The sequence below is a fragment of the Petaurus breviceps genome, unplaced genomic scaffold (genome assembly GCF_028583685.1).
Source record: "Petaurus breviceps papuanus isolate PSGF00001 unplaced genomic scaffold, PetGlider_PUasm1.0 90919, whole genome shotgun sequence".
Taxonomy (NCBI): domain Eukaryota; kingdom Metazoa; phylum Chordata; class Mammalia; order Diprotodontia; family Petauridae; genus Petaurus; species Petaurus breviceps.
In genome coordinates, this window is record NW_027187378.1 from 11010958 (window position 1) to 11033522 (window position 22565).

A 22565-nucleotide genomic window follows, 5' to 3' on the forward strand; every position below is an offset into this window, starting at 1 on the left:
GGTTAACTGACTTGCCCAAGGTCACACAGCTAATAAGTGTCAAGTGTCTGAGGCCGGATTTGGACTGAGGTCCTCCTGACTCCAGGGCTGGTGCTCTATTCACTATTCCATCTAGCCACCCCACAGGCTACTGTATTTTTAAAAAAATGTTTCTTGGGGCGGCTAGGTGTTGCAGTGAGTAAAGCACCGGCTCCGAAGTCAGGAGGACCCTAGTTTGTTCCGGTTTCCGACACTTAATACCCACACAAAAAACCTAGCCGTGTAACCTTGGGCAAGTCACTTAACCCCAACTGTCCTCCAAAAGGCAAAAAAAAAAAAATGTTTCTTGTATGGTCTGGTATGAGAATTGCACTGAATAAAGCCTCATGCTGTGTATTGCAAGACTGATGTATTCCAAATACTTATATTAAATTTAGAATAGCAATGGGGTTTCTGAGGCATTTTGGACTTATGCTATGTGTTTCTGTAACCCATATCTCTTGTGTATTCTTCTGGTAGGACAATGAAAATGGATCACAGAAAATACAAGTCCTTACTATTCAATTATTTCCCCCAAAAGGCAAATCTGCTACTAGGCTTTTAAAAGAGTTATGTTGACTATAGTGCAGATGCTAGTTCCAATATAAATATTTCTGAATATTTGGACAATTTAAAAAATCTCTGGGAGACATTTCCTGTACACCTGGGTATTACTTAGTCACTTTACACATAAAATGATATCCTGAAAGAAGTTAATGGATAGGCTATGTGTTCACTTAGGAGCATTCTGTTTCACCATAGAATCTAGTTCAGAAAAGATAGTGGGGGAATATAAATAATACCAGCCTTCTTTGTGACTCTGGAACTGACAACTCAACAGAAGATAATCTGAAAGGAAATATGTTTACCAACTTGGCCAATCAACTCTTGTGTTCTCATAGACACAGTAAAGGAAAGATTTCCACAGTGAGCAATGAGGATGTTTTGCAAGGGTTAGGGATCGGTAGCAGAAAGCCCCTTTGTAAAGTTTATGTTTGGACCTAGAATTTTAATTCATTTATCAAACAGGAAACTTTTGAAACTGCCTTAAAAAAAAAAAGAAAATGTCACTTTATTCCATCACATTAAACAAGAAATATCAGACTAAGCAGCAAATTTTGCTCCTAAGAAATGTCAAATACTAAACACTGCTACAGAGAAATCTCTAATTTATTCATCATTTACCATCTTGCTGAAAAAAAATCAATTTTGGAAATACTGTTAAATCAGTTTTGCCATCAGCCATGAGCAGAGCTGGGCTTATGTATAGTTTAAGAGGTTAATAGGAAGGGACACAAATTTTAGGTGTAGGAAGGAATAACAATTTTAAGTATTTTTTGTCTATTCTATGCAGGACAGATCATACAGTCTCAGGCAAGAATGGACTTTTGATTAGTAATTTATTTGCCTCTATTAACAAAGACTATGATAAAGATTCTATACATGAAACATTTTTTATTTATTTACTTTCAACGTGTATTTCTCTCATTCTTTGGAAAATAGCAATTTTCTAAGGCATAATAGGAGTTGATTTTTTTAAGCTGCAAAAGTTATTTTAAAAATCACTAAAATATCATCCTAAACATAAATTCACTCACTGATATTGTGGTTTATGATTTTAATCTCAACCTAAAAAACCCACATTATTGAACAAATTCATGAAAATACAACACATGAACTGTGTTTACATGACCATGTAAATAATTTCCCCAATTATCAATTTATTCAATATAATCAGTCAGTCCAGTCAACCAATGTTCGGTTTCTTAACTCCTCTAACCATCACAGATCCATACTATAATTATGTGCGGTAACTGTGAAATATTTCTTATGGATTATTTTCAGAGTAGAGAACTCACTCTAAATATGGTCAACAATTGATAACTTCATTCTAGCTACTTGTCAGTAATGTCAACAAATGGGAACATTGAAAAGGTAAGTTCCTAATTCTTCTTTGAATAGAAAAATAGTTTAAACTAGAAAAGGCTTACTTCGTAAAAGCCTATATCCATTACAATTCAATACATACTACTCCTAGTTTCTCAGCACAAGATCTGCAAAAAGACAACTCAATGCTATGGTCTCTGTTTATAGGAAGATGTTGGAGACTAATGCCCACAAGTGGAAGAAATTCCCTAGTGTCTATCTACTTGAGTCTCTGAGGAGTCACTGAGACTGAATGGAAGGCAAGTTTCTCTCCCATTCTTTTGTTTGTTTTGGAGGGGAGAAGGTAGGGCAATTGGGGTTAAGTGACTTGCCCAAAGTCACATGGCTAGTTTGTGTGTGTGTGTGTGTGTGTGTGTGTGTGTGTGTGTGTGTGTGTGTTAGGTGTCTGAGGCTGGATTTGAACTCACGTCTTCCTGACTCCAGGGCCAGTGCTCTATGCACTGTGCAACCCAGCTGCCCCCTTCTCTCCCACTCTTAAAAGATAAAGGGCAGAGACTTCATAAAAAGAGACTCAAGAAAATACAGGCACAAACAGATTGGAGGTATGAACACAGAACCATGTCCATCTTTGCTTGTACTAGACTAGACAAGAGAGTAGGTGGCACTGGGGCCCCAGCAGTACTGGGAGAATATGAGTGAAAAAACTGGACTGATTTAATCACTATGGAAACAGAAGCAAGAGCTGCAGCCATGAAGTCACCTGTCCTGGACCCTAAGAGGGTCTGAGGACTTGAGACAAGTTTGAGGCTTGTCTGGGCAGATCTCGGTTTTGTTGAAATAGCCTAGGTAGGGAAATACAAGACGATGATTCCATTTTCCCTCTCACTACCCAGGGAGAACATCTATTTATTCCAAAAACTTAGTTCTGGCTCTTTAAAGTTTATTTGCAGCCTGTTCACCTAGTCCTTAAAGCTAGTGTTAAAATAAAGTTGTGGTTAACCATTGCATTACTCATCTGTTTTCTTTGCTTAAAGGCAGCTGAGGGAGAGGTGGTAAGGTACACAGGGGTGAGGCAAACAGGAAGACAGAAGTAAAATGTATTAATGCTGAGACCTTACCTAGGAAAAAACGGGGGCTCAATGTTCAATAAAAGATATTTTATTGATTCTTATTTTTGTAGTTGACCCAAAGCTGAGAATAATGTGGATCCAGACTACTCATAGAAAACTGAGTTTAGTAGCCTTTGATGGGGGAGAGGAGGGAAGTTGTGAGTAGGCCCTAGTTTTGCTGAGGTGGTCTCACGTAATTCCTTTTCCCACTATCTTCCCATAGTAGGCTTGAAAGGAAAACCATTTTTCACAGGGCAGCTTACTAGAAAAGAAAGTCATGTCTGAGGGGAGGAGTTCAGAAAGAGTGGCACTACTCATATAAGGGTGGGACCAGCAAAAGACAGCTTTCTAAACGTGGGAACACCCTAAAAGATTTTGAATTACAAATTTTCTCTCCATCTTTCTCCTACCCCCACCCCAAGATAGCGAGCCTACTGAATACCTCTTCCCCAAATTTGTTCTCTCTTATATCCTCCCCCATCCCCTTAAAACTCTCTGTATCTTCTTAGCTTTTCTTTATATATTCTCTTATTTGATGATGTCATCAGCTTCTGTGAATTCTATTATCATGTCTATGAAGATAACTCTCAGATCTCTCTTAATCTCTCTCTTGCTCTCTCTCTATCTCTCCTCTCTGTGTCTTTCTGTCTATCTGTATGTCAATGTCTAGCTCTATCTGTATGTAGAGATCTGTCTATACACAGATACACACACACAACCTACACCAGACTTAGTCTCTTTCCTGACTTCAAGTTTCACACCACCAGTTGTATGTTGGACATTTCATCTTAATATTCTGTCAGCACCTCAAACTCAACATTTCCAAATCAGAACTCATATTTTCATCCACCTCATCTTTCCAAACTTCCTATTTCTGTCAAAGGTATCACTTAGGTTCCCAATTGCAATGTCACCCTCAATTCCTCATTCTCACTATCCTTACATATCCAATCAGTTACCAAATCTTGTTCCCGTCCCCTCAACATCTCTCATACATGTATGTCCCCCTTTCTCTATTCATATAACCACCACCTTATTTCGGGACCTCATCACCTCTGGCCTGCACTAGTACTGCAGCATCCTAATTTGCTTCCCTGTCTCAAGTCTCTCCCATCTCCAATCTATCTTCCACAGAGTTATCAAAATGATTTTCCTAAGGTACAAATCTCACCATTCTTTGATGTTCATAGCTGGCTGGGCCTAGGTGTTGACAAATGGATGACAATATAAGTGCAAAACCACCTTACAAGATGCCACCATTGCCATTCTTTTGGGTGCCCACATAATTAGCAGAATGCTAATTGGAAGAGTCACTGAGCAGGAGAAGCTAATGAGGGAAGTGAAGCACACTCCCTCAGATGACCACTCAAGCAAGGAAGAGCTGAGACCTTGAGCTGCCTGTGGTGACACTGGGCAGTTTCATTCTTTATGCTGGGATGAAAGTGTACCCTGTTGACCACCAGAAACATAACTTTCCAAAAGAGATACCTCCTTCTGAAGGTTAAAAATTAGAGAACAGAAACCACCTTGCTTTCCCCTACCCATTTGTTGTCTCTGTGTTTTTGCCATTAGAACAACCAAACCAGTCAAATTGGTGGCAAATGGTTCATCCTCTAATATAAGATCTGTGATTCTGCCTGTCTCTGAAAATAAGCATTTTGGAAAATAAACATTTGCCAGTGTAGAGAAAAGTAAAAAACAAAAAAACAAAAAAAAACCCAAACCCAAAAAAACCCCATTCACTTGTTCAATAAACTTCAGTGGCCTTCAAGGATCAAAAACTCCTTTTTGGGATATTTAAAGCCCTTCACATCCTGAATGCTTGGTATCTTTCTAGTCTTATATATAATACCCTCTTTGTGTACTTTACGGGTACAACCAGTCAAACTAGTGGCCTTGCTTTTTCCCATACATGATGCTCCGTCTCTTGGCTTGGTACATTTCCACTGGTGGTTCCTCATGCATGGAAGGCTAATTCTCCTTATCACCACCCCTTCCTTCAAGGCTCAACTCAAATCCCACCTTCTCCAAGAAATCTTCCCCTCTAAAATTACCTTGTATCTACTCTGTATATAACTTGTATTTATGTGTTCTCTCTCCCTTAGAATGAAAGTTCCTTGAGGACAGGGTTCTTCTGATTTTCTTTATACCTCTAGAACTTGGCACAATGTCTAGAACATAGTAAGTGCTTAATGCTTATTGATGGACTGATTGATTTATGATGGCTCCTTGGGCCTGTTCTCCTCCTCTCTGCCACATGACTTCAGACAACCAATGCTAAGTTTATTCTTCTTCCATTGCTGGTTTCTTTCTTTGCTGCCAGGGATTACTCTCTTTGGAACCACTTCTACTGATTCTCTACTCATCGCTGGGTTTGGTATTTAACACTGGGAGAATAGCTCCAATATAAAAGACTATGGCTAATGTAAGGCAAGGGGAAAAAGAATTCTCCTTTTAATCCCTACTGCTATTTGGAGAGGCACAAGGGAAAGAGCAGTCCCTTCTCAAGAGGTGGTTTTTTTCTCCACAGCTGGCTCTCCCATAGACTACCAGAAGTCACTGTGAAACTAGGTGTCCCTGGATCTATTTGGGGGGAAAGGGGAAGTCTTCTAGTCTTAATCCATTGGTACAATTATCTTTGCTTCCTTAACATCAGGGGAAAGTGTACAAAAGTCTTACTCTTCATAACAATACAATTTTGAGATCAGCATAGTTTGAAGAAAGCTTGAGTCAGTTATGCATTCAACCTACCACATGTGTTTCAGGCAGGCGACTCTCACAGGTCACACAGTGCTTAAAGGGAGCAGGGTTTCCAGTTCCACAAAAACGGCAGATTCCCTTACCCTTAGAAATAAAGAATAATTTATTGCTTTAAGCAAACAACTAAAAAAATAATAATCAAGGCCCTCAACCAGTGTCAGCCATCAGATCTCTAAACAAATTTTTTAGGAAATGAGCCAGGAACAATGCCCAAGGGGCTACAAAATTGTGTATACCCTTTGATCTAGTAATGCCACTACTAGGCCTATATTCCAAAGAGATCATAAAAAAGGGAAAAGGACCCACATGTACAAAAATATTTATAACAGCTCTTTTTATGGTGGCAAAAAATTAGAAATTGAAGGGATGCCCATCAATTGGGGAACGGCTGAACAAGTTGTGGTATATAAGTGAAATGTAATACTACTGTTCTATAAGAAATGATGAGCAGGCAGATTTCAGAAAAACCTGGATTTACATGAACTGATACTGAGTAAAGTGAGCAGAACTAGAAGAACATTGTACAAGGTACAGCAACATTGTGTGATGATCAACTATGATAGACTTGGCTCTTCTCAGCAATGCAATGATCCAAGACAATTCTAAAAGACTTGTGATGGAAAATGCTATCCATGTCCAAAGAAAGAACTATGGAGTCTGAATGCAGATTGAAGCACATTATTTTTACTTTGTTTTTTCTTTCTCATGCATGGTTTTTCCCTTTTGTTCCGATTCTTCTTTTACAACACAGCTAATATGGAAATATATTTAACATGACTGTACACTTATAACCTATATCAGATTGCTTACTGTCTTTGGAAAGGGGGAAGGAAAGGAGGGAGGGAGAAAAATTTGGAACTCAAAATCTACAAAAATGAATACTGAAAACTATCTTTACATGTAATTGGAAAAAAATTAAACAAAAAAGGAAAATGAATCAGGATAAGGGACAAGGAGGTGAACAGTCAGACATAAAAGATCACAACTGTTGGCCTTAAGAAGTCTGACATTTAGGGGCGGCCAGGTAGCATACTGAGTAAGAGCACCGGTCCCAGAGTTGGGATGACCTGGGATTGAATGCGGGCTCAGACACTTAGTACCCACCCAGAAGCACCTGGCCATGTAACCTTGAGCAAGTTACTTAACCCCAATTGCTTAGGGGCGGCCAGGTGGCGCAGTGAGTAAGAGCACTGGCCCCAGAGTTGGGATGACCTGGGATCAATTTCGGGCTCAGATACTTAGCACCACACCCAGAAATAACTGGCCGTGTAACCTTGAGTAAGTTACTTAACTTTAATTTAATTGCTTTAAAAAAGAAGAAGAAGAAGAAGTCTGACACTGGCACAAGGGAATGGCTTTATCTCTAAATTCACATCAGAAAACAACGTCTATAATTTGGAAGAAAGGACATGGGATGATCCTGTTATAAATGTTGTAGCTATTGTCCCAGTGGATATCCCTGAAGAGAGGAACCGAATGGTAATTTCCTCACAGCTTTAAAGGTGTTTTGGAAGTTAAAAAAAAAAGTTCCCAGAGGTGGTAAGAAGTGCTTTTTACCTCAAGGTTTTTCCTGGAACTCACAAGTGAGGAATCACAGGAGCCACACTGGTGTCTCCAAGAGCCTTTTACTCCTACCAAGGATAAGGATCAGCTTCCTCTTACATTATCTTCTTGAAAAGGACTTGGAAAATATATGGCTAAATATATTGTGTATGGCCACTTGTTTTCTGATCTGTTTCTGTTTCCAATCACATACATGATGACTTATGGCTGAGGATATAGTAAGGCCTGGCTCTTATATAACTGTAGTTGAGAGACTTCAGGTTAGAAAGAAATCATCCCAAAGCTGTTAGGTTGCAATAGGGAATTTCTAAAGATCTTTGAGAGTGCTATGACAAACAATAAGAACTCCATTAAAAATAAAAAATCAACACCCAGAGCATTTTTTTACCCATTTCAATCCCAGTGACAGTGTTTCTTGCAAAGCAATAGACAGGTAGGAATCACAATCTAAGAGTCTTAACCTGCGAATTAAAATCCCCAACAGATGTACAAAAACTTCAATTTCACGTAACTGAAATGACCTATTTTTGTCTTTGGTCATCAGCTCTAACCCTTGTGTGGCTGAGAGCTTTCCCTCCAGTCATAGCTGTGAAAGGAGCTGAATCTTGTTCTCATATAATTTTTTATGGTGTGATCTTTATTATTCAAATTGCATACACACTTTGATCTTATTTTGTTCGGTGGTACAAGATGTTTGTCTAATTCAAATGTTTGCCTAACTTCTCTTCAGTTTTCCCAGTAATTTTTGTCAAATAGGGAGTTGTTTCTCAAGTATTTTATCTCAGATTTATTGAAGCAGATTTACCAAACCTGAAAAGTTACTTTAAGTGGAAAACAAAAACTGTCATTTGTCCATCACTTTAACTCCATTAAATAATTCGATCCTTATAATAATCCAGTGAGATAAGTAGTATAGGAACTATTATCCTTATTTTACAGATAAGGAAATTGAGGCTCTGAGGATTTTGTGACTTGCTCATAGTCACAAAGCCCTTAAATGCCAAAGGCAAAATTTGAATTCAGGTCTTCCTGAGTCAGAATCCAGTATCCTCTGCATCTCTTCCTCAATCAAAAGAACTGTGACTATGAAAAACTTTAATATAAGCTATCATATATATCCTGATTCTCAGTATTTAATTTCTGTTTTTCATCCAAGTAGCCAGGATAATTTTGTATATGTTATCTGTAAGCATTCTGCATAGTATATTTAAATAAAAAATAATAGCCTTTCATCATCATAACAAGAGGTCTTTTGTAGATTATCAACTTCTAAAATGCTCTACTTTTCTATTTTCCATTCAAAATATTTTCTTACCCACTTTAAATGCTATTACTTGACATAGTGCTAGAGCATCACTTCTCCAACTTTTTGGTCTTAGGATTCCATTTCTTCTCTTGAAAACTATTGAAGATCCCTCCCCCAGAGCTCTTGTTTATGTGGGTCATATATATCTATAGATATTTACTATATTAAAAATTAAAACGTCTTAGTATCAAGTACTCCCAGGGGTCCTGAACCACACTGACAACCACTGTTCTAGAGTATGTAAAACTAAGGGGGGAAAATAGCTTCCTTAAACAGTGATATCTGGCAACTTCTTTTAGAGCCTAGATGAAATCTTTCAAATTTGCTTAAGAAATCTGTCACTGACTCTCAATCAAGCCTATATCTACATCTCTATCCGAATGGTAAAAAGAAAAATTAGTAGAAAGAATGCTTAGAATAAAAAGTTGTGGGTTTTTTTTTTAACTAACCATGTTTGGGAAGATAAGTCTTCAGACTTGCCAGGTGACCTTCTGGCAATGCTTTTGAACATTAGAAAGGAAAAAATATACTAATCTACTTGAGTAGTATATCTGCTTCCTTAATTAAATGTCAGCTTGGCATAAAGGACAGCCATCCATCTTTATAGTCAGGAAAAAGATTCACATCCTATATATATTAATATATCCTGATTGGGTAACAAAGTCACAAACTCTCTAAGGCTGACTTTCTTTATCTGTAAAATTTAATAAAAAGAGCACTTAACTCACAGGGTTGCTATGAGGATCAAATGAGAAAACAGAAGTAAAGCTTTGTAAACCTTAAAGTAGTATATAAATGTTAACTATTTTTATTAATAACAAATGGTAAACACTATTGCTAGTGACAGCAATAAGACAAGAGAAGGAGTTAATGTCATCAACTATGGCAAAGAAGAAACAAGACTATATTGTATATATATTTGCTGATAACATGACTCTGATAACATGAAACAGCAAATAAACCAAGACAATTAACAGCATTAGTGAAGTAGCAGGCTATAAAATAAACCCCCCAAAATTCAACAGGATTTCTATATAGCTGTGCTAAAACCCAGGAGAAAATATTAGAAAAAGCATTCTAAATAACTGCGAAATACTTAAAATATCTAGGAGTCAGTCTAACAATGCACACAAGACCTGAATAGATACTATTATAAAATACTCCATAATTAAGTAAAGAATTATTTAAATAAGTGGAAGTAAAGTCACTGTTCATGACTAAGCTATGCCAACATAATTAATAAAGCAATGATATTATCTAAATCAATTTATAGATTTAGTGCAATAACAATCAGTCTATCAAGGGGATGTATTATAGAACTAGATAAAAAATAACAAATCATTTAAAGGAAGATCTAGAATCTCAAGGGAGATAATTTTAAAAAAATAAAGCTACCAAGGGGATACCTCATAGAGCTAGATAAAATGATAATAGAATTAATTCAAAGGAACAGAAGACTTAGAATCTCAAGAGAAATATTGAAAAAAGTATAAATTAGAGAATTCCAGACCTCAAATTATATTACAAAACAATATTCACCAAAGCTATTTGGTGCTGATTTTTAAAAAGTGACAGATTAAATAAGTATGAATCAGAAACAACCCAGTAACAAACTTGGGAACATAAATTAATTTGGGGAAAAACTACTCCCAATTTGAGGAGAATTTCTGGGAAAACTAGAAAGAGATTTGGCAGGAATTAAGTTTAGACCACCATCTTACACAATATGCAACAATACAATTTAAAACAATTATGTGACAGAATATAAAAGATCATGCCATAAAAAAAAATTAGAAGAGAGCCAGATCAAATCTCTTCAATAGTTACGGCTAGGAGATGAATTCACAACCAAACAACAGATCATTTCAATTACATGAAATGAAAGAGCTTTTGCATTTATAAAATCAAAGCAATTATGTTAAAAGGGAAGTGGTCAACTGGGAAAAAATCTTTGCATCAAATTTTTCTTAAAACAGAAGATCTCATATATTTCAGGAATATTTGTTTGATTTAAAAAATCGACTACTGGGCACATACTTCCATGAGGGCAAAGACAGAATGGAATACATCATATGCAAAAAATATTCATAGCAGCGCTTTTTGTAGTAACAAAATACTGGAAATAAAGTGAGTATTGATTGGGGAAAGCTAAAAAAAAAAAAGTTTAAAAAGCTAAAAAAAACTGTGATAGATGCATACCAATGGTGCTTCTATTAACTTACATAGTGCTTTATACTCTGGAAGTGATATTTCCTATTTTGGGGTTCTTTTCTGCAGCTTCTATTGTAATGCTGAAATTTTATTAGTCAGTCAGAAACTACCCTTTCAAGGACACTTAGCACTCTCTGAAATAACTTTCTGGTAAAAGAATAAGTAAACTGTGATTTATATTCCCTTGGTACCAGTAGAACTTAATAATCACATATTTTTTAAATATTATGGGGCCAGTGATAATTCTGAACATTTCAAAGTATGACAGCTTGGAAGTGGGAAAATCAAGTAATAATAACACAAGAAGCTACTGAATTTAACTAGGTTACATCCAGATCAGTTTGGTCTCCCTCCAGAAATCATGTTTCCAGGTATTAGAATTTCAACTATGAGTATAGGTAAAAATTCTAAATTTGACTGGATTCTCTTAACTAAATAATTTTTTTCTTATTGTGTTTTTCTCATAACTAATTAGACTTGTTTTAGAACCAAAATAATGTTTGGTAAGATGAGGCTATTTTTACAAAAATCTCCTTATTTTAGTCACCACTTAGAATTAAAGGGGATACAAGACTGATCTCTAACTACCTAACAGGTAATAAATAAGATTACATCTATAGAAGTAAACTGTTTCATTTTTACTAGGATTTACAGGTCAGGTGATTAGCTATGATTGTATCCTTTGCCTATAGAAATACAGATACAACTATGTATGGGGCAGTTAGGTGGTGCTGTGGCTCAAGTATTGGGTCTGAAGTCAGGAAGACTTATCTTTGTGAGTTCAAATCTGGCTTAGACACTTAATAGCTGTGTGACCCTGGGCAACTCACTTAACCCTGTTTGCCTCAATTTTGCCATCTGTAAAATGAGCTAGATAAGGAAACTGCAAACCATTTCAGTATCTTTGCCAAGAAAATCCCAAATGGGGTCACAAAGAATTGGACATGAATGAACACAACTGAACAACAACAACATATGCATATACACATATAAGTTGACAAGCATTTATTAAGATCCTACTATGTTTCAGGTATTTTAAATGCTGAGAATACTATGAGATGAATGAAATAGTTCCTGCTTCCAAGGAACTGGTGGTCTTTATATTTCTCTTCTCTATTTATCTCTCTGTCTATGTATGTCCAGATCTGTGATTTCATTCACACCTTCCACCAATGAAGAATGGCAACTTAAAGTGTTAGAAACCTGCCTGAAATACTGAGAAATTAACTGATTTGTCCGTGGTCACACAGCAAGTACAAGTCCAAGGCAAGACCTGAAGCCAGGTCTTCCTGATTCCTGGGCTGGCCTTCTATCCATTATATCAGACTCTATGATAGTAATTCTCTGCACTCTTTCTGTATGGTAGTAATTGATAATCAAAGCAAACAGAAGTTTTAGAATAGTTTAAATAAAAGCCAGGGACCATTTCCACTTATTCTGATCTATATTTTGCCATTGGATCTAGATGTTTCTGGAGGAGCAAATGAGGCCAGCGACTTTACACAACCCTCTTCACTTAAATCCAATTCACTTGCAAGTCATGGCATCATTTTCCTGGTGACATGGTCTTCTTTGAAAAAGGACAAACAACAACAAATAAAAACCATAATAATAAAAATAAGTCATAATATTTAATTTTTTCAAATTATAAAATTTATCAAAATATTTGTCAAATATATTAAGGCAAAAAATTTCTTAAAGCTTAGAGTATCATAAAATTCAGTCATAATAAGTTTGAACTGGAAACCTATATTAATAATTTTATAGAAGGAACTTTCATGTGCCTATCTCTCCTGTACATAGATACTGTTGGCAGGTTACTTTATACAACATGGCTAGCCATAAATAAAAATGTCTTTAATCATAGATACTATTTAATAAGCATTACATATGATCAAAGACTTAACTATGATAATAGTTCAATTAACCAAACATATAATCTATATTAAAATGTGCATTCTACTATTCAAAACATTACTTTCAAAAGCTTTAATTCATGATTTAATTTTCATTACCTTTAAATGAACATTGGCGGGGAGCTGTAGCTGTGGAGCAAGAGGGGCCTCACATACGACACATAAAGGAGTGTTCACTGGTACCATGGTTCTACATTCAATGCACATCCCCATCTGTATAAAAGTTATAGTTGCTTTTAATTTAAAAAAAAATTTAACTGAAGGAGATGTAAAATAAACTTTTAGGTAATACTGAACTACAGAGAAAATCACAGGTAAATGAAGGTAATTTCACAAAGCCTAAAATTAATACAAATTCTTTAAGCGGCTGTGCAACAACAAGAAGTACTTATTTGAATATAGATTTTGAGATTATGAAATAAAGGTATCATTATGATTATCTTAGTTTCTTCTGTATAATGAAGAGTAAGACAGACTTACTGTCCCTCTTCCCCAAAGACAAATAATGAAATAAGGCAACAATCCCAGCTAACTTCTTGAAATCTATTTGCAAAGACAAATTACTCTATACAGTTTTCATGATCAAGTTTCCTATTTCAAATAGAAAGCTTTGTTCTTGCCTTAGCAGTTTCAATATCTAGGTTCATAGTTTATTATAATAATTTCTTTTTAAAAAGAAAAAAATACTTTGTTGCTCAAAGATCCACTAATTCGTCTCAGTTTCCTCTTTCATCTCAGAACAAACTCAAAAAGGATGATCTCATTGCTGACTTGCTTTCTGTATTTCAGCTCTGACTTAGAAGAACCACATATAGGGTGGCTCTCTGTCACCCATTCTGTTTTCTCCTGACACTATCAGCAAAGCTATCAATTGTATTAGATAAGGATCTTGAACTAGGCTTCCCAATTCTTTTTTTATTGCTAACAGACTTAAAAATTTCTAAATTTTCCACAGAGAGGATAAGCCCTTGGAAAGAATACATGGAACTATGATAATGGAGAAAAGAGAAGGGGTTCACGAATACAGTAATTTAGTTATTAGAGTGTTTGGGAGAATGGAGAATGGGAATAGAAACAAGGAAGGAAGGAGTTGGGAAATGTGTCTCATTGCTGATCCATTAGGAAGATAAAGATTAGGTCTATTAGCAAGGAAGGGATAAAGGAGAAAGAGTAAAATAAGCAAGGCATAGGAATAGGTTTGGAGCTTGTGGTAGATAGTTCTTGTGGGAGATGAGTGAGAAATGGGACTGCCAGAAGCTCTTCTGGCTGGCACACCAGATCCTGAAAGGGCACTGATGCATTCTGATACAGATTGGGTGGAAAACGGTGTACCAAAGTACTACAGAAGACAAGATGAATAATTATGATACCTCTTTTTTGTATAAGACTTTAAGGTTTATTCTCAACACCACGAAGTAGGTAGTAAGTTTTATTGCCCTCCTTATACAAAGGAAGAAATGGAAGCTGAAGTGACCTGGCCAGGATATGTTGCTTCAAGGTAAGCTTGGAGCAAATGTTTGAACCCTGGCCTCCTGACTCCATGTCAAGCATGCCATGCTGCTTCTTTCAAATTAACAAATTTATTTTACAAGGACCATACAAAACTGAGAAACATTTAGTTCTAACTTGGGCTGTATGCTTATCAACAGTGTTCTAAAGCTGAGCTCTTCCTTGAACACATTGTACTGTGGGAAAAGATGAAATTAATGGATCTTTACTAGATACAGAATTCTTTCTCCAACTTTACCTGCTGAAATTCTACCAATCTTTTCAAAGCTATCATTCAAGAAATGGTTCCTACCCACTTTTCAAAAAGTGACAAAAATGCCACTTACAACAGCTAATAATATTATTAACTAGCATTTATATAGCACACTAATGTTTGCAAATGCTTTACAGATACTATCTAATATTATCCTCACAATAAGCCAGGGAAATTCTATTATTAGTCCCATTGTACATATGAAACTGAGACAGACAGAGGCTGAATTGCCCAGGATCACAGAGTTAGTATCTAAGGTCATATTGGAACTCAACACTTCATGACTCTACTTTCAGCATTCTATCTACTATATCACTTAATGCTTTAGAATTTTATTTACTTGGTTTTTTTTTTTAATGCTTTAAAGTTTTGCAAAGCCCTTTATACTTCTTATCTTGCCTTGTAACAATCCTGCGAGGTAGGTGTTATTATCTCTGGCTTACAGATGAGGAAAACAGAGGTTAACAGAGATTAAATGACCAAGGTCACAAAGTTAGTATCTGATTCAGGATTCAAACTCAGGTCTTGCTGACTCCCAATCCAGCACTCTATCCATCAGCTGCCTTTATACTTTGGATATGAAGCTTTTTCTGGTTTTCCCAGTGGCAAATTATTCTCCTTTCCTCCAAAAATTCCTATCATTTTGTACTTCTGACTCAATTATCATGCTTATTTCATATCATGGATGTTTATTTGCATTATTATCTTCCATATTAGAATAAAGGCTCTTTGAGGACAGCTACCATTTATCCTCCTATATCCCTCATAGCCTAGCACAGTGAATTACTCATAGCAGGCCATAAGGAGAGTCACAGGGAGGGCAACTGGCTCTAGGGCCTTCTTTGAACTACCACTCTATTTTTATCAGTCTATGAACTCTAAGAACTTCCCAGCTACTTCCTTAAGGAAACAATGTAATGCAGGGTGATGAAGTTATTTTAATTGACTTCTGGGCCAGAACAAAAGATTTAGGCAGATGACTTCTCATATTCTTCCTTGGTGGTTTGTTAGTGGAGAAAATTATTGTGAATTGTCATGAGAGGAAGGGGGGGTCTATTCTCCCACCTAGCCACTGTGTCTATGAATGCATGGCACCTCTGTTTATTACGCCTATTTTGTTTTTATTCTCTGTCTTGGCAGTTTCCACATAAGACACATGGGTTGCTTGAAATGATGGGGTCAATGTACAGTGTGTCCACCTGTGGCTAATCAGACTAAGACAAACTGAGAAGGCTCTACCACAGGTTGGGTACAAATAGTCTTCCACATGAACATTTGGGGTAGAGATGTCCCTGAATTTGCATATCTTACGTTTCTTTTGAGCTACTGCAATTCTGCTTTGTTTGCAGAGCACAGCACCTTAATTTGATGCAAGCATACCATGCTTTTTTTTTTTATTAGAATACTCATTCACCTAAGACCTGGGAAGAATAAAAACAAAACAAGCATAATAGCTGCCAAAAAAGCCTCAAAGAAAAATGCTAGTTGGACCCAAGACGAACAAGCATTCTTGGAAGAGTTAAAGAAATAAGAGTGATAGAGGAAAAATTAGTAAAAGAAATGAGAGTGCTGCAATAAAATTATGAAAAGAGAATTAACAACTATGTAAAAGAGGCAGAGAATAAAGATACTAAAGAAAATAATGCCTTAAAAAACAGAATTGGCCTAATGGTAAAAGAAGCACAAAAATTCATAGAGGAAAAAAAATTCCTTAAAAAGCAGAAGAGGCCAAATGGAATAAGAGGACAAAATCTCACTGAAGAAAATAATTCCTTAAAAATTAGAATTGGGCAAGCGAAAGCTAATAATTCCATGGGACATCAAGAAACAATAAGACAGAGTAAAAAAAAAATGAAAAAATAGAAGAAAATGTAAAACATCTCATCAGAAAAACACCTGACCTGGAAATGCAATACAAATAGAGATAACTTAAGAATTGCTAGACTACCTGGAATCCATAATCAAAGAAAGAGCCTATACATCATATTTCAAGAAATTATCAAGGAAAACTTCCCTGATATCTTAGATTCAGAGGGCCAAACAGAAAATGAAAGAATCTACCAATTACTTCCTAAATGAGATCCCAAAACTAAAACTCCCAGGAGTATAACAGTCAAATTTCAGAGGTGCCATGTCAAAAAGGAAATATTCCAAGCAACCAAAAAGAAACAATTCAAATATGCTGGAGCCACAGTCAGGATCACACAAGATTTATTGGCTTCCACATTAAAGGAGTAGAGTGTAGGGAATATGATATTCCAGATGGTGAAAGACCTAGGAATACAACCAAGAATAACAACCAAGCAAAAGTGAGTGTAATCTTTCAGGAGAAAATACAGTTCTTTCATTAAATAGAGGACTTACAATTATTCCTGAGGAAAAGACCAGAGTTGAATAGAAAATCTGACACTCAAACACAAGACTCAAGACAATCATAAAAAGGTAAACATGAAAGAGTAATAATAAAGTTAAATTAAAAACAATTTTATTAAAATATTTTATATTATTAAAAACCATAAAGTTAAACTAGTTACATTCCTATATGGAAAGATGAGGTATGCTATCCCGCTTGGTGCATATATGTTAATTAATGATATTGTGGTTAGGGGCGGCCAGGTGGCTCAGCGAGTAAGAGCACTGGCTCCAGTGTTGGGACGACCTGGAGATCGAGTCCCGGGCTCAGACACTCAGCACCACACCCAGAAATAACTGGCCGTGTAACCTTGAGCAAGTTACTTAACCCCGATTGCTAAAAAAAAAAAAAAAGGAGGTGGTTAGAAGGGAGGGAAACAGTAGTAAGGGTACAGGGTAGGTAAAGGTGGGGACACAGGAAGGGATTACTGAGGGAGGCGATGGTCAAAAGGAAAACTCTTAAGGAGGGGAAGGGAGAAGAAAGAAATAAAAACATAAACAGGGGAGGGAATAGGATGGAGGGAAAGACACAGATAGTAATCATAACTGTGAATGTGAATGGGATGAACTCTCCCATAAGAAGGTAGACAGCAGAATGGATTAAAAACCACAATCCTACAATATGCTCTCTACAAGAGAAACATTTGAAACAAGGGGATATGCACAGGGTAAAGGTAAAAGGCTGGAGTAGACTATATTATGCTTCAGCTAAAGTAAAAAAAAGCAGGAGTAGCAATCCTTATCTCAGATAAAGCAAAAGCAAATATAGATCTAATTAAAAATATAGGGAAGGAAACTATATCCCGCTAAAAGGCACCATCGAGAATGAAGCAATATCATTAATTAACATATATGCACCAAGCGGGATAGCATACAAATTCCTGAGGAGAAAGGGAATTAGAGGAAGAAATAGATAGAAAAACTATACTAATGGGGGACCTCAAATCTCCCCCTCTCTGAATTTGATAAATCTAACCTCAAAATAAACAAGAAAGAAGTTAAGATGGTGAATAGAATTTTAGAGAGGCTAGACATGATAGATCTCTGAATGGGGATAAAAAGAAATATACCTTATTCTCAGAGGTACATGGCACATACACAAAAATCACGTACTAGGGCATAAAAACCTCACAATTCATTGCAGAAAGGCAGAAATATTAAATGCATCTTTCTCAGATCATGATGCAATAAAAATCATATGCAATAAGGGGCCATGGAAAGATAGACTAAAAACTAATTGAAAACTAAATAATTTAATCCTAAAGAATGAGTGGGTCAAACAAGAAATCATAGAAACAATCAGTAACTTCATTCAAGAGAATGACAATAATGAGACAACATACCAAATCTTGTGGGATGCAGCAAAGGCAGTTCTTAGGGAAAGTTTTATATCCTTGAATGCATACATGAATAAATTAGAGAAAATGAAGGTCAATGAATTGGACAAGCAATTGAAAAAGCTAGAAAAAGAACAAATTGAAAATCCGCAATTAAATACTAAATTAGAAATAATGAAAACCAAAGGAGAGATTAATAAAATTGAAATTAAGAAAACTATTGAATTAATAAATAAAACTAAGAGCTGGTTTTATGAAAAAAAAAACAATAAAATTGATAGACCTTTAGTCAATGATATGATAAAAAAAAGAAGAAAAGCAAATTACAAGTATCAAAAATGAAAAGGGTGAATCTATCTCCAATGAAGAGGAAATTAAAACAATAATTAGGAATTATTTTGCCCAATTGTATGCATAAAAATTTGACAATCTTAGTGAAATGGATGAATATCTACAAAAATATAAGTTGCCCAGATTAACTGAAGAGGAAGTAAATAAATAAGCCCATCTCAGAAAAAGAAATCGAACAAGCTATCAGCGAACTCCCTAGGAAAAAATTTATAGGGCCAAATGGATTTACTAGTGAATTCTATCAAACATTTAAAGAACAATTGATTCCAATTTTCTACAAACTATGTGGGAAAATTGGTGAAGAAAGAGTCCTACCAAATTCTTTTTATGACACAAATATGTGTTATAGGAATGTAAATTTTTAAGATCTTACCTGCCCTTAGGTTAAGTGCACCTGGAGCATGTGGTGGGAGGCTTGTTTTTCAGGAATGCCCACACCTTGGTGCTTTGTGATTGGGCAGTGGGTCAAGAGGGTTGTTACATTCTCTGACCCAGGAGAAGGCTATATAATCCCTGATGTAAGGCGTTGTTTTGGGGATCACTTTGAGAAGTGTTGTGTGATTTGACCAGATGAGACTCTGAGCAGTAGTTGAGAGCCCCCTGGCTTTGAAAACCCAGATGTTGATGCTTCCCTCTCTGGTAACTGTGATTAGGTATGGATGTATGTAATGGTTGGACATTTTGGAAGCCTGTCTGCTGAAATGTCTCTCTGTCTTGTAACTTCTGCTTGTAACCTCTGTATACTCTGAAGTTCGGGGTGCTGAACTTTTCCCCCTGAACTAGGTAAACGATATATGTTTGATTGATTAAAGAAAGATTGTTAACCCATTTTGAGTTGCTTTCCTTTAGAAAAACAGATCTAAGAACCTGTGTTGGCAACCACCCTGGGGACACTGGGGTGCTTGCTGCAACAATATGGTACTGATACTTAAATCAGGAAGAGACAAAATGGAGAAAGAAAATTATAGACCAATTTCCCTCATGAATATAGATGCAAAAATTTAAAATAAAATATTAGCAAAAAAACTATAGCAACTTATCACAAGAACAATAAACTTTGATCAGGTAGGATTTATTCCAGGAATGCAAGGATGGTTTAACATTAGGAAAACCATCAGTATAATTGATCATATCAACAATAAAACTAGCAGAAACCATATGATTATGTCAATAGATGCAGAAAGGGCTTTTGACAAAATACAACATCCATTCCTATCAAAAACACTAGAAAGTATAGGAATAAATGGAGTTTTCCTTAAAATAATAGGTAACATCTATTTAAAGCCATCAGCAAGTATTATATGTAATAGGGATAAACTAGAAGCATATCCAGTAAGATCAAGGGTGAAACAAGGATGTCCACTATAACCCCTCTTATTCAATCTGGTACTAGAAACGTCAGCAGTAGCAACTGGAGAAGAAAAAGAAAGCGAAGGAATCAAATTAGGCAAAGAAGATACTAAGCTATCACTCTTTGCAGATGATATGATGATTTACTTAGAGAATCCTAGAGAATCAAGTAAAAAACTACTTGAGACAATAAATAAATTTGGCAAAGTTGCAGGATATAAAATACCCACATAAATCCTTGGCATTCCTATACATTTCTAACAAAAACCAATGGCAAGAGATAAAAAGAGAAATCCCATTTAAAGTTACTGTAGACATTATAAAATATTTGGGAATCTACCTGCCAAAACAAACCCAGGATTTATATGAACACAACTACAAAACACTTTTCACAAAAATAAAGTCAGATCTAACTAACTGGAAAAACATCAATTGCACATGGCTGGGTCAAGCTAATATAATAAAAATGACAATTTTACCTAAATTAAATTACATATTTAGTGCCATACCATCAATCTACCAAAAAATTACTTTATAGAGCCAGAAAAAATAGTAACAAAATTCATTTGGAAGAACAAAAGGTCCAGAATATCAAGGGAGTTAATGAAAAGAAATGCTAGGGAAGGTGGTCTAGCCATACCAGATTTTAATCTGCATTATAAAGTAGCAGTCATCAAAACTACTTGGTACTGGCTGAGGAATAGAGTAGTGGATCAATGGAATAGATTGGGTACACGAGACTCAGGAGTCAATGACTATAATAATCTACTGTTTGAAAAACCCAAAGACCCCAGTTTTGAGGATAATAACTCACTATTTGACAAAAACTGCTAGGAAAACTGAAATATAGTATGGCAGAAACTGGGCATGGACCATTATCTAACACCATATACCAAAATCAAGTCTAAATGGGTACATGACCTCGGTATAAAGGCTGATACTGTAAGCAATCTGGGAAAGCAAGGAATAGTTTACCTGTCAGATTTATGGAGAAGGGAAGACTTTATGACCAAACAAGAGTTAGAGCACTAAAAAATGCAAAATGGATAATCTTGATTACATTAAATTGAAGTTTCTGTACAAACAAAGCCAATGTAACCAAGATTAAGAGGGAAGTGGGAAAATGGGGAAGAATTTTTACAACCAGTGTCTCTGATAAAGGCCTCATTTCTAAAATATACAGAAAATTGGGTCAAATCTATAAGAATACAAGCCATTACCCAATTGATAAATGGTCAAAGGATATGAACAGGCAATTTTCAGAGGTAGAAATTAAATATATCTATAAGCATATGAAAAAAATGCTTTAAATCACTATTGATTAGAGAAATGCAAATCAAAATAACTCTGAGGTACCACATCTCACAGGGCAGATTGGCTAAGATGACAAAACAGAAAAATGACAAATGTTGGGGAGGATGTGGAAAAATTGGAATACTAATGCATTGTTGGTGGAGTTATGAACTGATTTAACCATTCTGGAGAGTAATCTGGAATTATGCCCAAAGGGCTATTGCATACCCTTTGACCCAGTAATACCACTTCTAGGGCTATATCCCAAAGAGATCATAGAAGTGGGAGGAAGACCTGTATGTACAAAAATATTTATTGCAGTTCTTTTTGTGGTGGCAAAGAATTGGAAATTAAGGGGATGCCCATCAATTGGGGAATGGCTAAACAAGTTGTGGTATATGTATGTAATGGAATACTATTGTGCAAAAAAAAATACTATTGTGTTATAAGAAATGAGGAGCAGATGGACTTCATATTTACCTGGAGAGACTTATACAACTGATGCTGAGTGAGAATAGCAGAACCAGGAGAAATTTGTATACAATTATAGACACAACATATGTGTGATGACCACCTCTGATAGACTAGACTCTTCCCAGCAATGTAAGGTTATAAGACAACTCCAAAAGACTTATGATGGAAGGAGATGTCTACATTCAGAGAAAGAACTAGAAAGAACAGAGTTTGAATGCAGACTGAAGCAAACTACCTGCTCTCTTTCTTTTTCTTGTTTGGTTTTGTTTCCTCTTTCCCATTGTCCATTCCATCGGTTACAATCCTTCTTTATAACCTGACTAATGTCTAATGGGAAAGTATTTGCAGATCCTATATTTGATTGTATGCCGTCATAGTGGGGAGAAAATTAGAAACTCAAGGGATTGTGGAACTGAATCTTGTAAACTAAAAGTAAACAATCAAATTAATAAAGACCCCCCCAAAAAGAGATAATTGAGAAAATTACATTTTGCTAAAAGGTAAAAGACAATGAAGTAATAACAAAAAATTTTACAGAAAGTTTCTCTGATGAGAAAGACCTCATTTCTCAAATATATACTGAACAAAGAACTGAGTCAATTTCATAAAAGTAAGAGCCATTCCCCATTTGATAAATGGTCAAAGGATATGAAAAGGCAGTTTTCAGAAGAAAAAATAGACAGTTACATGAAAAAATGCTCTCAATTATTATTGATTAGAGAAATGCAAATTAAAATAATTCTGAGGTACCACTTCACACCTAGCAGAAATGACAGATGCTAGAGGGGAGAAGGGAAAAAGAAGTATAATGATGAA

At 35.8% G+C, this 22565-nt stretch overlaps 1 protein-coding gene across 2 annotated transcripts in view; it reads right to left on the reverse strand.

Annotated features, from left to right (window-relative positions):
* The window catches only part of DZANK1 (double zinc ribbon and ankyrin repeat domains 1), a 135410-nt gene that overhangs the window by 76945 nt on the left and 35900 nt on the right, over nucleotides 1–22565 (reverse strand). For both annotated transcript variants that reach the window (XM_069075472.1, XM_069075473.1), the window contains 2 exons: nucleotides 12870–12983; nucleotides 5766–5858 (listed from right to left, as the gene is read on the reverse strand). In XM_069075472.1, the coding sequence (XP_068931573.1) occupies nucleotides 5766–5858; nucleotides 12870–12983 (207 nt within the window). The remainder of the gene's footprint in view (nucleotides 1–5765; nucleotides 5859–12869; nucleotides 12984–22565) is intronic.